Source organism: Talpa occidentalis, unplaced genomic scaffold (assembly GCF_014898055.3).
Source record: "Talpa occidentalis isolate TD23 unplaced genomic scaffold, MPIMG_talOcc4v2.1 talOcc4.9, whole genome shotgun sequence".
NCBI classification, from domain to species: Eukaryota; Metazoa; Chordata; class Mammalia; order Eulipotyphla; family Talpidae; genus Talpa; species Talpa occidentalis.
The window spans coordinates 10,588,000-10,605,805 of NW_023605305.1; the positions used below are offsets into that span (position 1 = coordinate 10,588,000).

General features: G+C 56.7%; 2 protein-coding genes across 2 annotated transcripts in view; one reads left to right on the forward strand and one right to left on the reverse strand.

Annotated features, from left to right (window-relative positions):
* Positions 1 to 2,375: 2,375 nt before the first annotated feature.
* On the forward strand, positions 2,376 to 14,527 carry HTR6 (5-hydroxytryptamine receptor 6). The gene is made up of 3 exons (XM_037500984.1): positions 2,376 to 3,090; positions 12,287 to 12,445; positions 12,637 to 14,527. The coding sequence occupies exons 1-3, from the start codon at positions 2,377 to 2,379 to the stop codon at positions 13,072 to 13,074; spliced, it is 1,311 nt and encodes a 436-aa protein (XP_037356881.1). The 5' UTR covers position 2,376; the 3' UTR covers positions 13,075 to 14,527.
* The window catches only part of TMCO4 (transmembrane and coiled-coil domains 4), a 63,428-nt gene continuing 58,849 nt past the window's right edge, over positions 13,228 to 17,806 (reverse strand). The window contains exon 15 of the mRNA XM_037500985.2: positions 13,228 to 16,269. Coding sequence (XP_037356882.1) covers positions 15,862 to 16,269 — 408 coding nt within the window. The 3' untranslated portion in view covers positions 13,228 to 15,861. The remainder of the gene's footprint in view (positions 16,270 to 17,806) is intronic.

Consider the following 17,806-nt stretch of genomic DNA (forward strand, 5'->3'; position numbering starts at 1 on the left):
GACTCTGCCAAGCTCACAACCTAGGTCCACTGGGACCACTGGGACAATGGACCTAGGTTGCTGGACTCCAAAGTCTATTCCATGTAGTATCTCTCGGGTTTGCTGTTGCTGGGCTGAAGGACTGTTAGCGAGCTGAGTGCATTCCCATGGGGGGGGGGGACACAGAGGCCAACAGCTAGCCGACACAGGGCACTGAAAGTTTTGTGGATTACCCCGGAATCGTTTCCTCCAGGACCCTGGGAGGTGGGTGATGTATTGCTCTGCTAACTGTCACAGAGGAGAAAACAGTGCTGGTCAGTCTTGGGGCTGAGACCCCACGTCCAGTCTTTCCCATTCTCTGCCCGGTGCCTGGCATCCTATTCCTTGAAGTGCTGCAGGAATTGTCCCTTGGTTGTCAAGGTGATGCGAGTTGGGGAGGGGGAGGATAGGCCTCTTCCTCCAGCATCATCTGCCAACGAGACTGGTGTTCTGAGCACCTACCAATGACTTGGGGGAGGCTGAGGGGGCCGCAAGGTCTTGAGCATTCTCTCCCTCTGTATTAGTCAGGCCCGAGTTTCAGACCATTTGATCACTTGCTGCTGGTGACCTTGGGTGAGGCCCAGGGCTCTCTGAGCCCCAATTTAACACCTCCCTCTCAGTATTATTATGGGGGTAGGGGTAATATAATTAACCCCTGAAACTTAGCAGGTGTTATATTTCTGTTTCTGTAGAGGGAAGGAAGACTACCTCCTTTGGGCTAGATTCTCTTTATATTGCTCTACATTTTCTTTTGTTCTATAGCAATGATCATTTTATGGCTACTGTAAGGTTAATAGTGTCACTGTCTCCTTCCACTAGAATGTAAACTCTGAGAAGTAGGGACTCTGTCTTGGTTATTGTAGTCGACCGGACTGGTCACAAAGGTGCCAGATACCTAGTAAGTGCTCAATAAATGTTTGTAAAATGAATGGCTGGAACCCACACACATCTTCTAGGTGTCGCGTGGAGGCTCTTCTTAGCCAGGGGGGCAGGTATCCTGAAGGACCACACCTACTCCTGTACTGCTGGTGACTCTGCTCCTTCTGGCCTGGGGAGTCCCCAGGCCGGTGGCTGTGTGACTCCGGGGGTGCCTGCAGGTCGGAGGCTTCTTCCCGCGTGTCTGGGTTGTCCCCAGATGGGATGGTTTCTGTCTGGGAGCAGGTAGCCTGCTGTTCAAAGGCTTGAAGGAATTATTACACACGTACCTGTGTGTACATCTTCGGGTGTCAACCCGCCTGCTCAATATCTCCCAAAGGGCTCCCCCAGGTAGTGCGGTGACCCCCGCGACGGGTGGGCTGCGGTCCGCGGGGGAGCAGTCCTGTGAAGGGTGGGTCAGGCCCCCTCTCCGAGTTCCTCCTGCGCCCCCGCCACGTGTGAGCCGGGGAGGGGGATGCGGAGGTGTGGAGGCTGCCGGAGCTGAGGCGGCGACCTGGCGCAGCGGGGGCTCTCGGATCGTCTCTCCGCAGGCCTGGGGTACTCGGGACCCCGTCTGCGGGCGAGACGCGGGCTCGGCTCTCCCCACCCACCGGGGGCGGGGCGCGGGCTGGCGGCGCTGGCACCGCGCGCTCCGGGAAGCGCCCCCCGGCTCCTCTGCGCACGCCGGCCCCTCGCGGCGCCTGCCGGGCTCCGGAGCCCCGGCCCCGCCGCCCCCGCCCGCCCGCCCGCGGCCGCCTCGCCCCCGCCCGGCCCCGCCGGGCCTGCCGCAGTCCCCGGCCGCCGAGCCGCGCGGAGCGCCCAGGTACCGGGTGCGGGCGGGAGCGGGGCCGGAGACCCGGCGCGGGCGGCGGGTGGGGGTGGAGGCGCGGCCGCTGCTCCGCCTCCCTCCGCGGGCCGCCCCGCGCCCCCCGCGGCCGCAGGGAGCCGTGTGCGCCCCGGCGCGGAGCTGCCCGGGCGCCGGCTCCGAGACCCGCCTTTCCCGCCAGGGGCTTTGCTCGCGCCCGTGTCCCCCCAGCCTGCCGCCCAAGCGCTGCGACTCCCGCCCCGCGCCCCCGTCTGCCTACCGGCGTGGGGAGCGCGCCCCGGGCGTGAGAGCGCCTGTAGGTCCCCCGCCGCCACCCGCCCGGGTCTCCGCGGCAGGCGGGCGCCCCGGCCCAGCGGACGGCCGGCCCTGCCCCCCTGGAGGCTCCGCTTCTCAGAGCTGCCCGCCCAAACTTCCCGCCCCGCGCCCGAGGACGCCCGCACACCCCTCCCCGTCCCCGGTGGGGCGCTGCCCCTCGACCTCGCGCCCCCGGCGCTGGGGGTCTGTGCTCACCAGCCACGCCCGTCCAGCCTCGGCTCCTGCAGGGCCTCGCCCCGACCTCCGCCCACCCCGCCGCCTCGCCGGAGCCCCCTCGGGCCTCGCCTCCAGCCTGCGCGCCCATGGTCCCCGAGCCGGGCCCGGCCAACGCCACCGCCCCGGACTGGGGCTTGCGCGCTCCGTCGGGCCCCGGGGGCAGCGGCTGGGCGGCGGCCGCCATGTGCGTGGTCATCGCGCTGACGGCGGCGGCCAACTCGCTGCTCATCGCGCTCATCTGCACGCAGCCCGCCCTGCGCAACACGTCCAACTTCTTCTTGGTGTCGCTCTTCACGTCGGACCTGATGGTGGGGCTGGTGGTGATGCCGCCGGCCATGCTGAACGCGCTGTACGGGCGCTGGGTGCTGGCGCGCCGCCTCTGCCTGCTCTGGGCCGCCTTCGACGTGATGTGCTGCAGCGCCTCCATCCTCAACCTCTGCCTCATCAGCCTGGACCGGTATCTGCTCATCCTCTCTCCGCTGCGCTACAAGCTGCGCATGACGCCCGCGCGCGCCCTGGCGCTGGTGCTGGGCGCCTGGAGCCTGGCGGCGCTCACCTCCTTCCTGCCCCTGCTGCTGGGCTGGCATGAGCTGGGCCGAGTGCGGGCGCCTGCCCAGGGCCAGTGCCGTCTGCTGGCCAGCCTCCCTTTCGTCCTCGTGGCCTCGGGCCTCACCTTCTTCTTGCCCTCAGGCGCCATCTGCTTCACCTACTGCAGGATCCTGCTGGCTGCGCGGAAGCAGGCGGTCCAGGTGGCCTCCCTCACCACCGGCGTGGCGGGCCAGGCCTTGGAGACGCTGCAGGTACCCGGGTGCGCTGGGAGAGCCAGGCTTGTGGGATGGAGAGGTTGGAGAGGTATGAACAGCCCACGGGTACCCACCACAATATACACTTGCTGGCGACCTCCCGATGGCCATTTCTTCTGAACTCTCTAGACTCAGTGCCCAGCTGTCCACGGGATGCTGCAGGAATGCAACTCTCCCCACCTGCTTCTCCCTGGTCTTCCCCATCATGGCAAAGGCACTACCATGCCATCACATGCCAACGGTAGGAGTAATTTTCCTCTTTCCTGCTCTCCTGTTTCATGAGTGAGGTCTGTGGGTGCTGCCTTCTCAGCACGTGCCATCTCCAATGCCACCGTCCTAATCCCAGGCACCACCATGTCTTACCTCCATCTTTGAGAGTGTCCCGCCCAGTCCCACTGCTGCCACTGCAGACCCACTCTCCATTTTCTGCACAAGAGCTGGAGGAAAAAAAAAAAAAAAAAGATCATGGCTCTCCCTTGCTTCACACCTTCAGTGGTCCCCACTCTCTCCAGATGAAGAGGAGGCCTATTGGGGTCTGACCTCAGGATACAGTCCTGCCAACCCCTTCGGTTTTACCTGTTCTCCTTTCCCCCTTCTTTTACTCTGCACCAGTCACATGACCATTCTGAAGGTTCTAGAAGGCACCAGACTGACTTTTGCACCTAGGTCTTTGCACTTGATGTTCCTTGTGCCCTGAAGGCCCTTCCTCCAGGGCTGCCCTTGCTGATTCTTGTTGAGTGGATAAGCTGCCACTTCCCAGAGGCTGAGCTCTGTCTTGCGGCCCCCACCCCACCCCGTTCTCTATGCCAACCTCCATTTTATTTGTTAACTTGTTCATTCTCTGTGTCCCACGCAAATATAAGCTCCAGGGCCTGGTGGATCTGGGTGGGTTTTGATCCCCTTGCACATAGTAGGGGCTTACTAATTCCTGTGGGTGGGATACCTTCACTGAGAGAAAAGCCCTGGGGTGCAGAGCGGCTGCTCTCATCACTCAGGCCACAGGACGCCCCAGTCCTCTTGTCCACCCTGCAGATGGGGCTTTAGATGACCAGGCTTGAGCCCCAGCGATCAGGTCACAGGCCCCAAGGAAAGTCTCAGCGGGGCTAGCCAGGCTCATCTGGGTGTCGTCTCAGGAGAAGGCTCCTGCAGGATGGCAGGGCGCTTTGGGGGTCACTGGTGTCACTGGGTGCAGGGGGTTTTGGCTGAGAGCCAAAGGACGACACCCTCGTCGGTAGTTCCCCAGAACAGCTTGCCTGTTGCCCCCAACAGTGAGGTTCAAGGTCAGATCTGCTGATGTCTAATATGGATATGAGCTGCGGGCAGCAGGCGGGCAGTGACGGCCTGAAAACACTGGCCCAGGGACACCACCCCGTGTCCCCTGCTTCCTGGCTGGACCTTCCCTCTGTGCTCTGTTGGGTCCTCCTGATCGGTCCCCGGCCGTGGCATCAGTCCTTGAACCTCTTTGTTCTGTTTCTGCATCCACGGCCTTTGTGAGCTCATCTTGGCTCATGACTGAAAATACCACCTACATGCCAATGACTCCCAGCCTGCGCGGCTCACCCAATGTGCCCCAAAGAGAACTCAGGATTTTCCAGGCCCCAGATGCAGTCCCCTCTCATCTCATACCAATGAATGGAGGCTGCAAGCTTCCAGCTGCTCACGCAGGACCTTGGAGGCTGCCAGGTTGTCCCTCTTTCTCATACCTCTTATCACTACCTTTAAAACGTGTCCAGGTTCTCCCCTCTTCTGTCTGCATTGATCCCTCTGGGCCCCTGGCGGAGCCCTTCACAGCTGTCTGGGTTCTTGGAGTCATCGCCACTGACCTCCTGATTCCTTTCTTAGGCTGTTTTCATCTCACACAACAGCCAGAGTGATCTCTTTAAAACACTGTCCTGTTGTGTTTTTCCTCTGCTCTGACGGCCTCACATCTCCTGTCACCTGGCCCTTTAAGCCCTCCCTGGCCATCTCCCCTCCCGCTGGGCCCCTCACTCTGTTTCATTTGCTATTCCCTGAACACACCAAGAAAACTCCTGCCACAGGACCTTTGCACTTGCTCTTCCCTCTGCCTACAGTTCCCTTTCTCCACACCCCACGCCCCACAAGGCTCTCCCTCCTCACTTTCTGCCTCTGCTGGGCTGCCTAATCACTCTACCAAGTGTAGCAAGTGCCCATTTTCCCATCTCCCTCCTGTCCATGTCCTGAGTTAGTGTTCTCAGCAGCCCCAATACCTCCAGACATATTATATACTTCCCCCTTTTTTTAGATTAATTAATTAATTAATTAATCAATTGTTTATACAAGCACTGGGCACAGTCAGAAGCACGGGAGGGTGAGAGAATTCACCAGAGCCAGAGCGGGGAGCAGAGCAGGCAGAAGGACCGAAGTACACTGCTGAGGGGAGCAGCGGGCGGCAGGAGAGGTCTGCGCGCCATGTGGGACCCTTCTCTGGTGGCCGGGGAGCAGCCGGGGATCGAACCGGCGCCACAGAGGCCGCAGGCAGCTTCACAACCCAGCGCTCAACCACTGTGTCACCGGGGAGGCCCTCCCCTTTATTTCTTTATTGTTTATTTCCTCCTGCTAGAATGTACGTGCTAGAAAGGCGGGGACTTGTCTCAATTTTCTGCACCTCAAACAGTGTCTTGAGCACCTGAGGTCTCAGTGCGCATGGGCAGAGGCGTGAAATGACACCGCGCTCTGCAGAGCCTGGGGCTCCTCCCCTGCCCGCATTTCTTCTTTTCCTTCTGCTCCTTTCAGACCTGGTCTTGTGCTGATGGGGCCTATGCTGTCCAGCGCATGACTTCATTTGCTGGGTGACATGGCGGGGTACCTACTTTATGGGGGAGCTGAGCTGGGCTGTGGACACGTGATGAACAGACCCTGAAAGGCCTGCCCTTTGGGTTTCTAGGTTCTAGCCAGGGGACAGACCTCAGCTCTGAGACCCTAGCACAGTGAGGGTTACAGAGCCTGTAAGAGCGCCTCAGCCAGTGAACCTTCAAAATCTGTTCTTTGTCATGCGTATGTTTGAAAGCTGAAGCCAAGAATTCACTCTGAACCCTAGAACCAAAGACTGGGGTGGGGGGCCTCTGTGGGTCCTTGAGGCCAGTCCGCTCCCTCCCTGAGGAATGACCCCTGGGCCTCTCCAGCTAGAAATGCATCTTTTCTAATTCTCCTCCATCGCTGGAAAACCGTTTCTCTAGGTTTCACTGCATCAGGCCTGGCCACTTCCTTTGCCTCCCAAACCATTCGGCTCCTAAGGAGCTTCTGCCTGCATTGTTGGAAATTGCCTCTGGGGCACCGCCTTTTCTCTGGCCTCCTGGGCCACAACCCCCTGCTTCCTCCCCCCCCCCCCCCCCAGCTGGTTGGCCCCAGAGACCAGCAGCAGCCAGCCTGGGGGCAGGGGCTCTCTCAGTGCCTGCACCTAAAGGAACTGATGTGAATGAGCAAAACTTGGGGACCCTTTCCTCCTGTTTTCAACCCCACTTAGCCCTTACTTCCCTTCCCCAACTCGGCCTCCAGCCCCCCAGGGAGAGCAGGGAGCTGGCACAGGTCCCCGAAGCCCCAGCCTGGTGGGCTTGAGGACAGGGCTGCTGAGCAACCTCGCTCCAGCCGCTGTGCCCGCCATCCATGTGAACAGGCTTTGAAAGAGTCAATATTTCAACCAGGTCTTCCCTGCCCTAGGAAGGGATCCTTCCAGGCTTTTTTTTTTTAAGGGCAGGTTAATTATGTACAAAAAAAAAAAAGGAAAGGCGAGGAAGAGGCTTGCACAGACACAGGTGGGCGGGAGAGCTGCCCCTTCCAGACTTTGAGGAAGGGGTCTTGCTGGGGCACTGTGGGCAGAGCGTGGAGAGAGAGGGGTGTGAGGGGTGTCGAGAGAGATCGTGCCGGGGCAGGAGTGTGTGTGTGTGTGTGTTTGTGTGTGTGTGTGTTTGGGGGTGAGGGAGAGAAAGTGGGTGCCCGGTGGGATGGTGCTCAGCTTGGGGGATTCTGGAGGGGCCAGCTGGGGCCCTGGCCCGATGGAGAGCAGGAGCCGGAGACCGCCCCGCTCTCTCTCTGCCAGGGCTCCTGACCCTCTGCTCCATCACCCCTGCCCGCCATCTTCCTCATCTTTCTCCCTCCAGCCCCAACTCCCCCCATTTCTCTGCCTCCTGTCATCCTTGCCTCCCCTCCCTCCCCCCAGTGTCTCGTCCTTTTCCTCCTCCCCCAGGCTTTCCCAGCCTCCCGTGCCCAACCATGCATCACTCTGTCTGAGTGATCCATCTTCCCTCCATCTCTGCTTCCTCCTCCTCAGAGGAGCTGTGATCACAGAAATATCTCGCAGGGGGAGGAGGGGCTGAGCTGGGAGAGCTGACGGGAGTCGTGCTGAGAGCGGGGGTTTGGGCTGCTGCTTGGAAGAGGCGGCTGGGCGCAGCCAGGGCGGGTCACAGGAGTTTGTGCACCAGCTGGTCATGGGTTCAAATCCTGCCTGTTTTCCATCAGAGCCCAACAACTTTAGACAAATTGTTCACCTCCCTCTACCCCAGGGGCAGTTATGCTTATCACACGAGGGCATTTGAAGAGTCAGAGAGATAATGTATGCAAACCGGGCACGTAGTAGGTGCTCAACAAATGTGAGTTCCTCTCTTTTCCTCTTGATGGCAAAATTGATGGCTCACCCCTCTGAGCCTTTTCAGGGTAAAAAGCCACATCTCTGAGTCAAAGCGCTGAGCTGGGCACCAGTTACATCAGCAGCAAGTGGTTCTTACCATGTGCCAGGCACCATTCCAGTAACTTTCTGCAAATTATCCTATCTAAACTCTCCTACAGGGGTTTCCCTGGTGGCCAACGGGTTAAGTCTCAGCACTATCACCCCTACTACCTGAGTTCAATCCCTGGCCAGGGAGCTGACCCACATGGCACAGCAGACCTCTCCAGTCTCGTCTGCTGCTCCCCTCAGTACTTCAGTAGATCTGCTGTTCTGCTCCCCACTCTGTCTCTGGTGAATCTTCTCATGCCCCAAACCTCTGTCCCACACCCCAGTTCTTCTATGCAAAAATTAAAAAAAAAAAAAACCCAACAACTGGCCTACAGTCCCAATGAGGTAGATGCTGTGATATTGACCATTTTATAGGAAAGAAAGCTGAGGCACAGAGAGGGCAAGAGCCTTGCTTAGGGTCACTCAGTGGAGTAGTCACAGCCATGGCTTGAAACCAGGCAGGCTGGCTCCAGAGCCTGCCATGCACCCTAATTAGATGATGGTAAAAATTTTAAGGTACGCTGGAGAGTACATAAGGACACTTAAAATAAAAATTCAGCAATGGAGGTAAAGCAATAGAGGCCTCTGACTTTTGTCCAATCAGCTTCCAATCCCAGGAACACACATCAATTTAGGATATGTTTTTCCATGTGTTTACCTATTTGTTTATGTACCAAAAAGAAACAGTGTTTTGTTTTGGGTGTTTTTTAGACCAATGGAATCATACTGTATCTATTGTTTTGCAACTTGTCATTATTACTTAATAACCTGTCTTGGAGAGCTTAATCAATCATTCTTTCAGACATCTGTGGTGCATTCTCTCTTTTTAAAGTTTTTTTTTTTTTCCCAAGATTTTATTTATTTTTGGGTAGAAGAGCTGGGGTGTAGGCCTGAGGTGCAGAGGTTGAGAGAGATTCACCAGAGATAGAGCCGGGAGCAGAACAGGCAGATCCACTGAAATCCACTGCTGAGGGGAGCAGCGGGTGAGACAGGAGAGGTCTGCTGCGCCATGTGGGTCAGCTCCCTGGCCGGGGATCGAACTGAGTAGGTAGCGAGTGTTAGCGCTGAGACTAACCCCTAGGCCACCAGGGAGGCTGTGGGGCATTCTGTAGTGGGGCTGCATCTTGGTTTATTTAACCATCTCCTTTTGATGGCTGTTTAGGCTGCTTCCCATGTCTTTCTACCACACATAATGTCACGGCACACATTCCTGCATGTGCCGAGTGAGCAGATGCGAGTGGGTGTTTATGGACACTGGACTCTGTAGGTGGCATTGTCTCCCGGGAGGACATGGCCAAATTGTCCTCCAGGCAGCTGGCCTCTGGCAGGGACCCCTGCAGTGCATACGATAGAACGAGGGGGCCTGGGTAATGGGCAGGAAGCAGTGGGAAGGGCGAGGCTGACGTCAGTCAGACTCCGGGATGTGGGCTGGTGGTTGCCATGGGCCCTATTGGTGACAGAAGTGGGGTTTCTGTCACCCCATCCTGACTGCGGTCTGTGGATGCCATCCCCTGCAATGGAAGTAGCATGATGAAGTGGGAAAAGTGCAATTTCTGGAGCCAGAAATGACTTTGGATCCTTGATTCGACACTTATCTGCTATGTGATTCCTGGCAAGGGATTCTGTCTCTCTGAACCTCATCTGCAAAGTGGGGATGATGATGGCCATACCTACCTCTCATAAGGACCGCCTGGCAGAATAAATAGTTCATGCTGATGTGTTGAAAGTGCTCAGTAAATGGGGACAATGATGCTGATTTGTGCGCCTGGCGCTTTGGTTTGAGTCTTGTAGTGGCACAAGGTGACCTTGGGAAGGCCCCCTACCTTATCTGGGCCTCTATTTCCGCCTCTCTTCCCTCTTGTCTGTATTCTTAGATCAACTCTTTGGGGGGAAGCGGAGAAAGAAAAACCCAGGCTTGTCCCTAGGAAAACTAGAGAAGGAATCTGAGAGCACCTTTGTCTTCTTTCCTGGCGCTCTCTCTCCCAGTGATAATCCCCAGTGCTCATGTGCCTCAGTTCTCCAGGCCCTAGAGCTCTGTTAGACCAGGACGAGCATCTGCACCTCCCCAGGCCGCCAGGAGTCAGGCGGGTCCCCATATGGACGGGCTATCTGGGGATGGTGTCTCTCCCCTCCCCTCCGTTGTCCGACCCCTTTGATGGTGACAATGTGAAGGCCCGATCTTAGGAGATTCTTTGGGGGGAAGCAGGGGTCTCTCCTCTGGGCTGACTATGGCGGGGCACAGAGCCACATCGGGTTCACTCTGGAGGAGAGAAAGCTGGAAGAGGAAAGAGAAAAGCAGATGCTGTTTTTCCCTTGCTGCCGCGTGGTGAGTCAGAGATGTGCCCCAATGTCCCTGCTTCTTTGGGGAGCCCGAGCCACTGGCAGGAGAACAGGGCTCCAGAGGGTGCCAAACATTACTCCACCTCATACACATGCCGCTGATGAGCGGTAGGGCTGCACACACTCAGCGCTCACTCTGTTTGGGGCACGTGCGTGCCATTATCCACAGCCTCCCGGCCACACAATCAGCTGAGTGTTCTTTCTCCCATTTTACAGATGTGGAAACAGAGACTCTCTCAAGATCACAGAGTAAGTGCTAGAGGCGTGATTCGAAGCCAGATCACTTGTGTTAGAAGCCCAGCCCTGGTCTCTGCACAGTGGTGCCCCAAAAGACAGAGGAGAGAAAGCTCAGCTGCTCTGTGTGAACTTGTCCTTGATATCGCATAACCAGAGTTCATCTGGATAAATCCACCCAGGGGTGGGAGTTAGAGTGGGCGTCATCCCCCTGCTGCTGCCCTCTGCCATTCCAGAAGCAGACCCTCCGAGCCTGTAGAAAGGGGTTGCCCTGGGGTTTCAGCACCACGGACAGCACCGCAGCGTTCTGCCCTGAGGAGGGGCCAGAAGGGCAGGGCCGGCAGGGGGGCTCCTGCGCGTGACAGTGGGGTGGGGCGTGGCCCTTCGGATGACACATCTTCTTGGCTTTGTCTCCTCCGCCCCCTTTCCATCTGTGAAGGTTGCCTGGGAATCTGGTTCCATTTCTGCCTCCTGACTCTCATCTCCTCAGATCCAACCCATCTTTGGCTGCCTCATGAACTAAGCTGGGCTCTCACACAGTTTAGGAAATGTTGGGCGGGGGGGGGGGGGTGGGGGGAGTCCTGGCTTTCAAACACAGGTGTGTTCTGTGTTCTCAATTGCACTCACTCCCTTTGTACAGTTCTGTGAATTGTGCACCCTCTGCACACTGGTATCTACTTACATTGTAAGGATAGGGAGGTCTTGGTGTAATTCTGATACATGAAAATCCAAACATGATTTAAAGGCAGGCTTCACATTCCAGCCTGCACGGACCCCCTAGGGTGTCGTGGGGGTGGCTCAAGGGGGTCCTTCCAGCCTCTGGAAGCATGGGAATTCTGTGTATATAAATCTATAAGCTTTTGTTTTTATTCCGCTGGGGAGAGGTTTTGTAGATTTCATGAGATTCCCAAAGGGCTCATGAGGTTGGGAAGTTAAGAGGCCTCCTGCTCAGATAAAGGATGACCCGGGTCAGAGAACCACGCGTGTTTTGGGACTGCTGCTCACCGTCAGCGAAGCTGAATTCTGACCTCCCCCTGTCTGGGTCTCCTTCCCCCGGGCTGCTGGGAGGCCCCTTTCCTGTTCACCTCCTCAAGCTCCTGGTCTCGAAGTCCACATTTAGAAGCAGATATTGGCCAGTCCACAGTGTAATTCGAGCTGTAATATGCCCAGGTTTCCAGCAGCCCTACTAACACATCATGGGCTTCACTGCAAACATGTTATGTGCACACATTTTCAAAGATCACCGCATTTTGTGAAGCAGGAGAGCGAAGCTATTACTCCAAAACATGAAAAGAATCCACATATACACAAAGGGAGGGTCACACACGGACAGCAGCAGCTCCTCCCGTCCAGATCGGTTTGATTGCACCACTGGCTTCGGGAGGTGTAGGGTCCTGGTCATGCGTGTTGTCCTGTGTTGAGTGTTGTCCTTGGCTGGGAGGACAGGGCCTGCCTCGTGATTGGGGCAGTGCTGCTCCGTCTCGTTGCACTCCCTCCAGCTCCTTGCGAACTGTTGGGGCAAGGCCAGGGCTGGTATAGGATCACGGCTCAGTCTGGGGCTGAGTTTAGGCTCAGTCTGGTCCAGGCTGGAGGCTTAGTTTGAGACCGTGAGTACATGGGACTCCGTGTCTGGCAGTATCAGGCTGCCTGAGACCACGCACACCGCTTAGTTTACAGCTGATGTCAGGGTCTGGTCGGGAGCCAGGGTCAAGGTTCGGTCTGGAGTCAGGGTCAGGCCTCTAGGACCAGAGTTGGGGCCAGTCAAGGGTCAGAGCTCAGTTTATTGATAGAACCAGGGCTCAGTCTAGAATTAGGCCTGAGGCTCAGTCTGTGGCTGGGATCAGGGTCAGACTGGGGAGCTTTCTCATGTGCTTTTCTTTTCTGCAGGTGCCCAGGACCCCACACCAGGGGGTGGAGTCAGCTGATAGCAGGCGGCTAGCTACCAAGCACAGCAGGAAGGCCTTGAAGGCCAGCCTGACACTGGGCATCCTGCTAGGCATGTTCTTTGTGACCTGGCTGCCCTTCTTTGTGGCCAACATCGCCCAGGTAATGCCAGTGCAGGGAGGGGTGGGTCCAGGTCTTGCTGGGGAGGCCCCAAGCTCCACCCCAGCCCAGACATGGGAGGGAGGAGGGCGGATTTGGTGTCTGTGCTCCCGTGTCTGCCTCCATGCCGGGGCCGGGCGGGGTGGTCTGCGTCCCTGCTCTGACACCAGGCATGACACACCCTTTTCCGTCAGGCCGTGTGTGACTGCGTCCCCCCTGGCCTCTTTGATGTCCTCACGTGGCTGGGTTACTGTAACAGCACCATGAACCCCATCATCTACCCTCTCTTCATGAGGGACTTCAAGCGAGCCCTGGGCCGGTTCCTGCCATGTCTCCACTGCCCGCAGGAGCACGGGGCCAGCCCAGCCTCGCCATCCATGCGCACCTCTCACAGCGGCCCCCGGCCAGGCCTGAGCCTGCAGCAGGTGCTGCCGCTGCCCCTGCCACCAGACTCTGACTCCGACTCAGGCTCCGGGGGCTCCTCGGGCCTGCAGCTCACAGCCCAGCTGCTGCTACCTGGACAGACCACCCGGGACCCCCCACCACCTGCCAGGGCCACGGTCAACTTCTTCAACATCGATCCTGTGGAGCCTGAGCTTCGGCTGCATCCGCTGGGTACTCCCACGAACTGACCCAGCCTGGAGCCGGTCAGCGGGGAGCTGGACTGGATGGGACGCTGTCACGGAGGTCTTGGATCTGCTCTTGGCAAAGGCCAGGAGGCTGCAGGTTTCCTGGGAGCCCTGGGCGCCAGCAGGGGCCCTGAGTCCCACTGCGCATGGCAGGCCTGCTATAGGGATGGATAATAGGCAGCTCAGATATGGTTTCCTCCAGGGTGCCCCGTTATTGAGTGTGACTTGTGGATGTGTGGAGAGGATGGTCAGAGGACCGTGGGGCTGGGGAAAAGGACCTCTTGGTTCTGATTAAGATGAAGATGATCCTATCCTTTGCACAAGGTGGGGAGGGGGGAAATGCCTGCATCTGCAGAGCTGGATTAAGTGCTCCTCAAAGTGTAGCTCTTGGGCCACCACATCAGTGTCACCACCTGGGAGTCTGGTAAGAACACACACCTGCCCTGCCCACACCTGCCGAGGCAGGATCTGTGTGTTAGCAAGCACCTGGGGAGTCATGTGCACATTACAACTGGAGAGGTGTTGGCTTAGATGATCTTGAACCCTGAGGCTGGTTTGCTGGACAGATTTTGGAGCGGCCAGGCCCTCAGGGCATATGCAGAAGAGCGCCTGAGCCGGGAGTCAGGCAGGCATCAATCCGAGTTTCTATTCCATTACTTAGTAGCTCTTGCACAGATAACTGAACCTCTCCGATCCTGTTATTCCACTTGCAAAATGGGGTTACAACGGCTGCCTCTTAGGAGCCACTGTACAGAAGGCATGTGCACAGGAGGCCCAGTATGGGGCATGTGGCCAGGACAGGGTCCCTACTGTCATTATAACTCGTGACCACCCAGCTCCCGGCCTCTGGCTGTGGGTGAGGAAAGGCGATCTGTCTCCACTGCTTTTTCCATCTTCCACCTTCTCTTCAACCCCATCACAGATCCCACAGCCTGATGCCGGCTCCCTAACTCCTTGCTCTGGACGCTGGTGGACCCCCCTCGGGGCTCCCAGCCAGTTGCAAAGCCTTTCCTGGGGGATGAGGGGTGGCTGGTGGTTTTCCAACATCCTGGGCTTCCTTGGGCCGAGAAGGGGACAGCTGAAGGGGATCACACCAGTCCTGCCCCGCTCCTTCTGGCCTTCCTTGAGGCCAGTGAGGGAAACAGGAAAGGGGCCTTTTTTTTTTTGAGGGTGACCTCTTGGTCTCCACAGATGACCTGCTGTATATTTCTTTTCAACTTGAGTTTTTCCTTAGTATTCCCTCCTCTGCTCCCCCAACCAATTGTCCTCATCCAGACTCCCAAGGCCCCTCCTGCAGTGGCCTGCCGCTCTCCTTGGTGCTGATTAGAGTCGACTCTGGCCCTGGCCGCTGGCTGCAGAGGGGCCAAGGTGCTTGTTGGGGCTCCCTGATGCCCCCAGACCTGCCCAAGTGAACTCTTAATAAAAAACCCGAGGCAATGACCATGTTTTGGATTCATTTGGGGAGCCACTCAGGCGAAGTGAAAAGAGACCCTGGGCTCAGTGTCCTGGGTTCTGATCCAGACTCTGGCCTTAATTTGCTTTGGGGACTCCGTTTTCTGTGGGTCACATGAGCTGTTTGGACTAATAACAGCAGGTGCTCTGTAAATGTGTTAAGTGAAGAAAGGCACACAAATACTGTCCCAAGACCAGTTCAACCCCAACACTCGAATTTCTCCTGCCTCTCTCCCTCCTGGCTCCCTCCTCCAGAGCTTGTGAGTGGTTTCCCTGCCTGGGCCTTCGCTTCCCCATCTACATGGCGGGGGAGAATTCTCTGGCCCTGTCATTGAGCAACAGCAGGAGGAGTACAGGGAAGGTTCCCACGACACAAGCACAGACAGGGCTGTCGAGTCCCGCTGACTGGAGTTTGAGACGGACCAGCTGTGTGACCTTGAGCAGCTTACCCAACCTCTCTGGGCTTCAGCAACCTCAAGTGTAAAATGAAGACAATATTACCCACCCGATAGGTTGTGGCCATCCGCTGAGACAATCCACGGAAGCATCTGTACACGGTAAATACTAAAATGCAGCTATTACTATTGTAGCCATCATCGTCACCTCTGTTCCTGCTACCAGAAATCCTTCCCCAGGTATAATTCAGTCTTGTCACCAAGCCCAGTCCCGCCCACACCTCATGCTTATTCAGCATTTATTCACTCCGCTGTTACAATTATGCCTGCGGACACCGTGTAACACAGTTGGGCAGGGCCATTTACATTGTGTCCACATGCCCGGTGCCCCGTGGTTGTGCAGCGCACAGCCTGTGTGGCTGCATGTGGCAGACCTGACTGGCTCTCTCTCCCAACAGCAGAGTGAGCTCCCCACTCCCTGCTGCACCAGCTCTGGGGTGCCTCAGTGGTGTCTGAGGGTTGGTGGGCAGCCCTGGAGTGTGGAGGAGCAGTCAGACACCTGCTTTGCTGATGCCACCGGCAGAGAAAGGCAGAGAGAGTGCTGGGGTGGGACCTCAGCGCCCTTGGCTCTCCTGATGGACAGCCAGACCCCGCAGTTGTGACCTTAAGTACAGGAAGCCCAAAGGTTGGCTTAGCATATCGGGGCTCTAAACTGTGCTTGGCTGACTGTGCAGGGCTCTGACCTTGTTGCCCACAGGAGGAAACACCGTCTCCCTGCCATCGCCTCTCCTTCCAAGTCCTTTCTTTTCAGCCCCAGTGCTTTCAACTGGTGGGAAAGGCACTGATGGGAATCCTGTACCTCCGGGGCTCACATGGGGAGCCTGCTGGAGGGGCGGGAGCTCTGCAGATAGAAATCTGGGAATGGTTCAAGTCCCCTCTGGGGTCAGTCCTGCTCTGTGCAGCGTCCTTGGGCCTGGCTGGTACAGTCGGGGCAGCCCAAGGGGTTGGTGCCTATGCCATGGCTGCAGATCTGGGGGCTCTCGCTGGGGCTGGCAGCAGCAGGAAGGGAGGCCCCTTCAGGTTGGCCCAGCCCCGTTGGCACCTGAGCTTGGCTGGCTTCAGTAGATGTATCCATTTGAGGAGTATCTCCAGGTGCGGGACCCAGGGTTTGCGCGTCCTGGTGGGTGATCTTATCTGATGAGGAGGTGGCTGCTGTTTGGTGAGGTTCCTCTTGGGGCAGGCTGCTGGGGGCCAACAAGAGTCCCTTCTCATCCCAGCCTGGCTTGGTGCGGATGCCTATGGACTTCAGGATGACATCCATCTGCTTGGCATAGTCTAAGTGGCCACTGACCTGCAGGAGGACAGTGAGTGAGGACCACAGTGAGGACAGAGCCCAGCCCTCCCCCAGACGCCAAGCTGGGCTCCTGGACTCCACCCTCAGTCTCAGCACCCTGAGCCAACCAAGCGCCAGTTCCAGCTCCAACTCTCAGGCCAGAGAAGGTGGGTCAGGGCTGCTCCAGAATTTATCAAATAAAGATGAAGGGAGTTTGTCTACAAAATCTGGGTCCTCTGGGGGAAGGAAGGAATCTCCTGAGAGAAGCTGGAGTGGAAGTTCGGAAGTTCTCATTCCCTGTCTGCTGTTTTAGGCTATGATGGGGATGAGGGGTGCTGCTGCTCACCAGCTGTGGGAACTTAGGCAAACCCCTTATTCCTCTGTCTGCCACTGTAAATGAGGCAGCGAGTGTAGCCTTCAAACTGAAACCAGAGCTACTGCACAGAATGCCTGGCAACTTCCACAACTCACTCTCCCCGCTGCCTCCATCAGAAGAACTCCAATTTACCAGAACATTCTCCAGCCCACCCCATCCCCTCCCTTATAGCTAAGCGTAATATTGTGGCAAGTTTTGTCCAATGAGATGAAGCAGTAGGGTTACATGGAATTCAGAGGTGATGGCTGGAGTTTTGGCAGCAATACTGCGCCATGTGTTGACCCAATAAAGATGGCAGCAAGACAGAGCATTTTGAGTCCTGAAGACTGGCTCCATGGTACCAGCCTTGAATTGCTGTTCTGGACTATTCTTATAATGACAGCATCAACTCTTGTGTGTTTAAGTCATTTCAGCTGGCTCTCTGTTATATGGATCTGAATTTTAATTAAGACGAGCGCCAAGAATCCAGAAGTGCACACTCTTCCTCAGAGACTAGAGACACCTCCATTTTTGTGTTGGGATGTATTAGTGAGTGAAAAGTAGGGGTTGGAATGCCTAACACACAGTAGGTCCTTAATAACTTGTAGAAAACAAGCTTATTGTATATACCCCTTTCATTGGTGTTGGCTGCTAATTGTAGATGAAGAAAATTGAGGCACAGGGAGGGAAAGTGACTTGCAAGACCATACAGCCAGAAAGCCTCAGCGCTGGGATTCTCACTTTACAGAGGAGGAAAGTGAGGGGTGGTGGTTTACTTAATGACACACAGTGGGTGGTGTGCTTGAGGCATTGCTTTAGCTCAGATCTGCTCCTTGAGATGGAGCCTCCGCTAGCCCCAGCCAGTCCTGGGGGCCTGCTTTACTGCTAAAGGCAAACTCGAGACAGAACATTCATTCAAGACTGAAGAGGAAGGGTTTTGTTTAAAAAGAAGACAGGAAAACACTGGGGAGGCTGGTGTAAGGAGCTCAGACAGCAGCTCCAAGGCCAGCTGGCAACATCTGCATTTCCATTTGAATCACAAATCACGCTGGGTTATTCAAATGATTTCTCAAGAACACAAAGACAGCTCCCTGCACAGTTTTGTCATTTTCTCATAGCCAGAACCTGCCTACTTCTTGTTCCTTTCTTTAGAAATGTTTTTAAACAGCTGGCAATACACAGATATTCATGCATATTAGG

Coding starts and splice junctions, on each gene's coding strand:
- HTR6 (XM_037500984.1), top strand. CDS start 2,377: ATGGTCCCCGAGCCGGGCCCGGCCAACGCCACCGCCCCGGACTGGGGC. Junction 3,091..12,286: donor AGGCCTTGGAGACGCTGCAG/GTACCCGGGTGC, acceptor TCTTTTCTGCAG/GTGCCCAGGACCCCACACCA. Junction 12,446..12,636: donor TTGTGGCCAACATCGCCCAG/GTAATGCCAGTG, acceptor CTTTTCCGTCAG/GCCGTGTGTGACTGCGTCCC.